Raw genomic sequence first — 8,959 nt, forward strand, 5'->3', positions numbered from 1 at the left:
CTATTATCACCGCTACTGTAACTATTACTATTACTATCACACCTTAATTTTTGTCTTCTCAATATTAACACCACCACCCCATCTCATTATCTTCTTCTACCACACTTGAAAATTAGGGTTGCTAGCTTGGTAGATCTCCATAATATATTTTGTTATTATAAAATACGATTAATCTTTAAAATATCTAATTTATAAATTAAAATATTAAAATAATAATTTAAATAATAACACATCATTTAAAATTTTATTTATTTAAGTTTTATATTTTAAAAAAATTAAGAAATCTTTTTTTTGATAGTATAATAAAAAATTTTCTCTTTTTATATATCACTAAACATTTATTTAGAAATTCACCTCCCAATATAATTAAAAGCAAACTCTTATAGATATTCATAATTAAAAGAGTTCTTTTAATTAATACAATTGCTACGAAAAAAAATTAAAACTAATTTTAAAAAGATAAATAATACTCTTTCAAGTTAATTTCTAAGAAAGAACATCAATCTCGTTTAAATTTGAGAATTGATCATTCTAATAAACATCTAATATGAAGTTCTTAAATTGACTGTTAGGTTGTGTTTGTTTACAAAGACAGGATATTGAGACAGGACACAGAGACACAAAATCGTGTTTGACAGAAGAGATGTGGACAGAGACAATGTGTCCAGAGACATTGAATTAGTGTATTTTGTGTTCATCCTGACATGAAAGACACAGAAACACTAACAAGGGACACACCTTATTTTTCATTTTTTCTTTTATTATTCTTGTTGATTTTTCATAATTATATTTTTTATTATTATATTTTTCATCTCAAATTTTTTGAATGAAAAATTGAGAATAAATTGGATTTTCATAATTTGTTCTAGTTTATCACTAAATAGAATACAAGAACATAAAATTGTGTGTCTCCATTCATTAGTGTCTTGTCCTGTTCTCAGTATCTTGTCCTGTCATGTTCTCAGAAATAAATGCAGCCTTAAATATCGAAAATTGGGTAAAAAATTATTGTATGGTCAAATTTAATAATTTAATGGGGACAATAAATATTATTATTATGTATTACTAAAAAAAATTTCAAATTGTATTGAGGAACTTGCTCCCACAACATTATACTTAGAACCGTCCTTGATCAGAATCCCTTGCAAATATCTCCCACCATTATCTAAGTAAGAAGTTTCGAACCTTACATCTACTCAGGGATAAATTCACCTTGGTTTCATATAATATCTCTTAGAACAGAATTAAACCAAATAATTTAGGTAATAATATAAATAATATGACTAAGTCAAAGATTGCAATTAAACTAGTAATATGTGCTTCAAATATTCATGATATAAAAAATTTAAGTATTATTTAAAAGTTATTACTTTATATTTTTAGAATTTTTAGAATGTTCAATTTAATTTAATAGATGTATTTTAATTTTGTTTACTTAGTTATTAAAGTGGACTTTATGTTTATGGATTAGGATCTTTCTTTTATTTTATTTTAACATAATAAAAGATTATAAATACCTTGTAAATTATTATAGTCGTCGTATTTAGTTATTAGAACTTAGAAGTGTAATCTTTTTTTTTTTGGATTTCGTGATAAAATCATAGTGTGAACAAATGAGATTAAGTGAGCTTCTACTTTTTGTTGTATTGAATAACTAGGAAGAAGATTGAGTGAATTCCTTTAATTCAATTTTTAAACTATGGTGTAAACAAGTTAAGTTGATAAATTTTTTCTTGTTACATAAAAATTTGAATAAAAAATTAAGTAATTTTTTTTGCATTCAATTTTAATTATTTTTTTAATTTCAATTTCAATATATATTGTATTCTTATTTATCCTTTTTTTGTCTTTTCAAAACTAGCTTATTGAATTTTGACCAAATTAAAAATTATAACTTAACTAACTTAGTTAGCTAAATCATCACCTTATCATTCTATTTATTCTAAACTTATCAAGCTATATATATTTAACAATCATGATTAACCAAATTAAAATTTTTATATGACATCAATTATTATTACTTTAACCACTAACCATAATTTTTAACTTCAAAACCAAAATGAAGAATTTTGTTTAGTTCAAGTGTTCAACAACGAATTGCCTATTGCCTGCTGCCATATAGAGGTGATGTGAATCACACAAGCTAGTCCATTTTTCGGGCCATATATATACCTAAGGTGCTTCCATATTGAAACTTTTAAACTAAGAAAACCTTCCACTAATTGTTTTACCAAAATGACCCATTTATAAGAGTAATTGTGTGACGGTAATTTTGAAAGGAAAAAAACAAATGACTTTTTTTTCCCACCATTTAATAACTCTTAGAAAATCATATTGTACATTTCAACATTTTAATTTTTAAGGGGTTAAAATAAAATGCACGAGACAAAGTTTAAGGGGCAATTTTTATTTTTCCAATCAATTGTTAAAACTTAAAAGACTTGAAGGGTTCTAAAGAATTTCTCTATATGCTCATAAAGGGAAGTGACAATTTGAGATAATGTAGATTTACACCGTAATCATAGGCTCTTTGGTCCGATTTCTAATGGGAAAAAATCTCGCTTAAACTGTTAGGACTTGTAGTTTTCGTTTTTATTTCTTATTTTTATTTTTATTTATTTTTACAAAATTTTGAAAGCAAAAATTTAAAACACAAACCAAAAACCTTATTACCTTAACATAATATGGTATCATGGTGATTGGTGAAGCAATGAACTTCAGGCGAGCCGACCTATTCTCGCCTCTAAGGAAGACTAATAATGTCATTTACTCATTTTACGATGCTAATGTTTAAGTAGAAAATCTCAACTATAATCTCAAAGTTTTGGTTTTATTTGATTGTAATATAATTATTAGCAGTGTTTCGAGGGTTACTGAAATGTTGATTTGGGTTTGAATGTCTGATTTTTTTGGTGCTGAGGTGTCATCTGTTCGAATTTTTCGTGAGAAGGTAGAGATGGTACTGCAAGAGATTCTTCGAAGGACTTTAGGTAGGTTTTTAATTAGTAGATTAGAATGTGTATACTTGAGGGATGTCAGTATATTTATAGTAGAGTTGATTATTGGAGTAGTTCTATTTTTATTGATGGATAATAGTTTTTTTTATCGTGGAAATTTGTTAAAATTGATCTTTCAGATAAGATAGAAATAGTTGGAGAGATTCTGAGAGACAATTTACCTTCTTAGATAAACATTGGTCGCCCCTTTTCGATGTATCGGATGCAGTAAAAGCCACCCTTTTAAATAAACTTTTCATTTTTATTCGATCTGACTTTTGTTTTGTGTCAGGATATGAACAAATAGTATAAACAAAATTTATACACGTATAAGCTAGCTATCACTAGCATTATGGAGTATCCATTTACGGTGTCAAATGTTGCTTTAATTTTCTACTACACTGCCTTGTCGGAGAAAATTAAAGAATGTGGCAATAAGAGTGCTTTAACTCTTTTGTAGGTTGTAGGCTTGTAGCACATGCAAGTGATGCTAATCCAGAGTTAGAAGGGCAATTGTATAAAGCTCAGATAGCTAATAAACTTTGGGTTCAAAATTTATATATATGATTTTAATATTAACCACAAGTTAAATGAAACAACATATGGTATACAAGGATCATGATTCATGATGTTATGATGATGTTTTTTTAATTTTTAAACGTAAGACTCTATTCTTAACATTATATTCCTTCTCCAATATGCTATACATGAGTTGTTGGATAATGTTTACTAAAAGCATATACAAGTTATACTGTTCTTCATATAAAAGTTACTTTAATTTTATTAAGAACTTGAATTTTCATTCTCATTCCATGAACAAAGTTGCATATACCAACTCAAAACTTGTTATGCAAACAAATTAAAATGTGAATCCTTTGATCCAAATTCATGACTCATCTATTGGATAGTTAAGTGCGTTGGTTTTTGCAGCATGTATCATGCTACTACTAATTAATTATCACTCATGCTCATTAGTCATCACTTAGAGATAATTCATGATTTTAAAAAGCTTAGGTTATTATAACTTCATGTTGAACATAAAGCAAAAGAGTTCATTCCTTTGTTGAAATGTTTAAAGTGTTATAAGATTAACCATTTCTTTTTACATATGTAATATTGATGCTTTGGATACATATCTGTAGTTAATTAGATAATTTAAAAGATGGAAGCTGCATAGACTGGTAACCAATTTTTATGTTTGGGTTTAAGAAATAGAACTAGAATTAGAATGATGTTGTAACCTAGACTGAATCATCATGGACAATTAAGATAGAAGTTAACTTATATTAGACTTCTTTGCTGCAATGTTATGTTATGTTAAGTGAAGATCAAATGATTTCTATTTTCTACCACCAAACTTTTGTTATTGACTATGCTATTTCATTTTTCAGACACTTGTGCATTAGTGCAATATGGAAGTTGAACTTCATACATTATACTTACTCATAATGTGAGACTTGTTGTATTGCTTTGATCAATTGATCCTTAGTGGCTATAGCTTAATAGGTATACCCTTATAACATGTATAGCTTCTACATCTAAGAGTAATAAGACTCAAATTTTAGCGAAGTAGTTCAATTAAACAATTCAAATCCAAAGCAATGATCTTTAATCTCATGAAGGTTGGAGATATAGTTTTGGTGGTCTTGTATCACTATTAGCATGTATATGCATTTTTTTTTTATTTGAAAATTTAAGATGGATACAATGTGTAAGTTAGAAGACCAAAATCTAATATCTTAAGAGTAATAAATATGCCTTGAACATGACTAATTTAAAATTTAGAGCATCCGTGTTGATGCATGATTAAGAATATAACAAATATGGTACTAGTATATATGTCTTGCAAGTTTAGCTAGTATACTTATTGTATACATGCTTTCCTTGTGAATGTGCTTGTAGTATTGTCATATGTAACAAATACGGCCTTTCATGCCTCTAGAAAACAGTAAGATGTGTACTTTTATTGCTGGAAAACATATTCATATACAAATGAAATTATAAACACAAGTTCCATTTCAGATATTCCAGAACTCTTATTCAAGGATAATTAGTTTTGCTTACATTCACATACAATTAGTCAATAAATTAACATAGTCAAGCACAATAAGATGTGATATGTATAAATCTAACGCAAAAGTAATATGGAAAACTTTAAATATGAATTTGATTGAGTGAGTGGGATTGTGCCATAGACTAATGCAACTTAACAATTCAATCTACAAAATGTACCTAACAAGTTATTACTTAAACTTGTAATGATCTATATCACATGAAAACACATTATTATGACTAATTAGCCTTAGAAATAGGAGTATGCTGTTACAATTGGATTGTTATAAGATTAGATTTGTGCAAAATGAAAATTCAACATAGTATGTGATATTGCTATGTAATACACACTATACATGTCAAGCCATGCATTTTGTTAGGTCTTGTTCAACCTTGGTGACATTCTAATCAATGGTTCCCTAGTCAAATCTGAATGGATTTTAGAAATTCTTGATGCAATGGAATCATTAATTAACCTATTACCAAATGGTATTAACCAATCTCATCAAATGTCAAAGCATTCTTCTGAATTGTGCAAAAACCTTGACAACGTCACAAAAAACCCTAGTCAGAACCATTGTGGCTTCAAACTGAAATTTCTCCCAAAATACTAAACCAATTTAGTCGGTGAAAGACTCATTAGAAAGCTTACATAATGGGCTACAAAGTAGTAAAAACCGAATTGAGTTTAAGCAAGAGATTAAGGAGCTATGGAGAAAAGAATCGAGCTTAAAAGCACACCGAGCACAAGGGAAAAGCAAGGTAAAATGTCCCAAAACGTTCCCATCTATGCCTCCCGAAAAGGGAACGGGAGCCGTTGATAGAGATGAATCGGAGGGCCGAAATTCAAACTTGAAGAGAGGAGCGATCCATGCGGAGGGTGTGTGGACCAATGAGAATCGAGTATTTGGATATAATCCTACACATACTTTATTATTTAAACCACGTAATTTCCGTCTTCTTCTCTCACACCCAAAAAATTTCCTCAGTAAGCTACGTCCTTCGCAGATCCACCTCGAAGCAACCGCCGAGCCACCTCCGGAGGCAGAGCCCGAGAACCCAACTCCCAAGCCCAAGAAGGCCGCTAAGGAGCCCAAGCCCAAAAAACCCGCGGCTCCTAGATCCCGAAACCCCTCTCACCCTCCCTACGAAGAGGTTAGCAATTCCAGCTCCTGGTTCCATAATTCTGGCTTTCTTATTACTTAGCTTCGATCTGAATTTTACCCAATCTGAATTATTCTGTTCCTTGCAGATGGTTAAGGACGCGATTGTGACGTTGAAGGAGAAAAACGGTTCCAGTCAATACGCGATTCAGAAGTTCGTAGAAGAGAAGCAGAAGCAGCTACCTTCCAACTTCAGGAAGCTCTTGTTGTATCATTTGAAGAAGCTCGTTTCTTCTGGAAAGCTCGTTAAGGTCAAAGGCTCCTTCAAGCTTCCTCCGGTCAGGTCTGCAGCTCCCAAACCAGCTGCTGCTGCCCCCGCCAAGAAGAAGGCTGCAGCTGCTAAGCCCAAACCAAAGCCCAAGCCCAAAGCTAAGCCTGCTTCTAAGGCCAAGGACACCAAAACTACTAAGTCAGCAGCAGCCAAAGCACCTGCCAAGGCCAAGCCCGCTGCAAAGCCCAAGCCCAAGGCCAAGCCAGCTGCTAAACCCAAGGCGGTTGCTGCTAAGACCAAGGCAGCTCCGGCCAAGTCTAAGGCCAAGGCTAAGACGGCGCCAGCTGCAAAGCCGAAGGCAGCTGCGAAGCCTAAACCGGCTGCTAAGCCCAAGCCCAAGCCCAAAGAGAGGCCCTCCAAGGCTTCTAGAACGTCGACGAGAACTTCACCGGGGAAGAAAGCCCCTGCCGCTAAACCTGCGGCGAAGAAGGCAGCTCCCGCGAAGAAAGCCCCTTCAAAGGGTGCAAAGGCGAAGACCGTGAAATCTCCTGCGAAGAAGGCGACGACGGCGAGAAGGGGGAGAAAGTGAAGAGGGTAGACGGCACCGGAGCCTAGTGTTGTAGGTTTAGTCATGTAAAGTTCTTTGTCCCATGCGGTGTAGTTCGATTTAAAGTTATCGCTGGAAAAAAATTATGAAATCTGATTTTATCAAACTTTTTTATTCTAGATATCTGAAATTTCTTTTTTGGGATTCGAATTTGAGACATTACCTAGATTGTATGTTGAGTCTGATGAGTTATGAGTTTATCATTATTGATTAAGCTTAGAGTTGGAGGGCTTTTACATTGTGGTGTTTTTTATTTTATAGTGGAACGGAATTGCGGTTGTGGTCATTGGCTTTGTCGGATCTCTAAATGGTTTATTTCTGTTCCTTTCTCCATCTTTTCTTTCTTGTCTTCAATTATGTGTTTATGTTCTTATGTTCAAAGGGGCTTTCTCATTCATATGTAAGGTTGAATTCCCGAAGATGAGAAATCCTTGTACCACGTGTTTTTGGATGCGATAACTGGGATCAATGGTCGTGATTACATCTAAAGCTCTCGCTGATAATTGTAAGTATCGTTATTCGTTCTTATTCAAGGAATTCCTATGAATGATTGTTTCTCATGTCATTTGCGTTGAAGAAATAATTCCATTGATTGATAGATTCCTTTTTTGTTTGTGTTTAATCTATTTTTGCAATGTATTAATCTGAAACATCTTAGATCGCGTATGGAGTTTTTGCTTATTCTGATAACCAAATATGATTACGGTAGGATGAACTGATATTTTAACTTCCGATCTATATTGCTGATTCCATTTACTAGACCAACGTTGATTGATTCATAGTCCAGCCTTTATATTTGTTTTTAGGATTTTAATAGGCTTTAGATGTTGGTCCCTAGTTCCTGAAATTGGTGCAATTTCTTCTGGAGGACGTGATTTTGACGAAAGGTAAGGAAATAATGTTGAAACTTTTAACAACATTGATGAAGTGCTTGATATCACAATTGGCATAAGAGAAATGTCGTGGGTTTGAATTTTGAAACCCTCAACTGACATCAGAGGGGAAATTGTTTTATTTGAGGATTGCTACTTTTATGCTAAAGGGCTTAATATCTTGTTCCATGCTGTTTGTTGTGGGTATAACCTCATGTCAATCGTTAGATGCGGTTATGAGAAACTATAATGAAATAAATTTCCGTCAGATATTTGGATTGGTAATGTCCCTTTATCTGTTACACAGTATTCTTGTCTATCCTCCCTACACAATTCTTTGGTTTGAATTTTTTTCTTTCCCATTGTAGCCTTTTGGAACTTTGATTTTACTTGAAACTTATCTGACAGAGGTTGTTGAATTAGAGTCCTTCTTTCCTTTGCTTAATCCTTATCCACCTATCCAACACAATATGATTCTTGACTCTTTTCCTATTTTCTCATGTAACTCTTATTTTCGATTCTTTACTTGCCTTCCTAAACATTGTTTAAATTTATATGGAAATCTAAAGTCAAAGTTTTGTTTGGACTTAGAATGTAGTTTTAAGTTGGATTAACACTAATGAAATGCCCGAGAAATGTAGGCTTCTAATGCCTTTGACACCGAATATTTGCATAGTGTGTAGTTTATATTCCTGCTCAGGTGCTCATTTTCTGCATTGCTCTCTGTTTCATGCTATTTGTAATTGGCGCAATCTCTTATGGTAGAAGCGGCTTTGAACAATTATAAGAATATATAGTTGTAGTCTTGATAATAGTTTTATCAATAGTTATAGTTTTTGTCCTATTCTTTAGTTCTTAACCCTCCATTCAAGTTATCCATGTATAGCAGAAACATGTTTCCTGGTGGTTGTAGTCTTGACGGGTGCTTAGGTATTAGGTAATGTTTTGTCCTTGATTGTGCAGGATCTCAATTGTTGAATTTGTTGTTTCTGGAGTTTGTGATACTTGTAGTAGTCTTGCACGATAAGCTTCTGATATATTGGTAAACAGGGACGGAC

The 8,959-nt window shown here is 32.6% G+C and overlaps 1 protein-coding gene across 2 annotated transcripts in view; it reads left to right on the plus strand.

Annotated features, from left to right (window-relative positions):
- The first annotated feature begins 6,070 nt into the window (after positions 1-6,070).
- Positions 6,071-8,959, plus strand: part of LOC107493135 (histone H1) — a 4,968-nt gene continuing 2,079 nt past the window's right edge. The window contains exons 1-4 of one of the 2 annotated variants that reach the window (XR_001592904.3): positions 6,071-6,203; positions 6,301-7,055; positions 7,291-7,339; positions 7,435-7,534. Coding sequence is in view for 1 of the 2 variants with exons in the window: in XM_021144174.2 (XP_020999833.2) it covers positions 6,301-7,011 (711 nt within the window). In the remaining variant the exon portion in view is untranslated. The other variant, XM_021144174.2, reaches the window with a different exon arrangement.

This window comes from Arachis duranensis, chromosome 6, assembly GCF_000817695.3.
Source record: "Arachis duranensis cultivar V14167 chromosome 6, aradu.V14167.gnm2.J7QH, whole genome shotgun sequence".
Lineage (NCBI taxonomy): Eukaryota > Viridiplantae > Streptophyta > Magnoliopsida > Fabales > Fabaceae > Arachis > Arachis duranensis.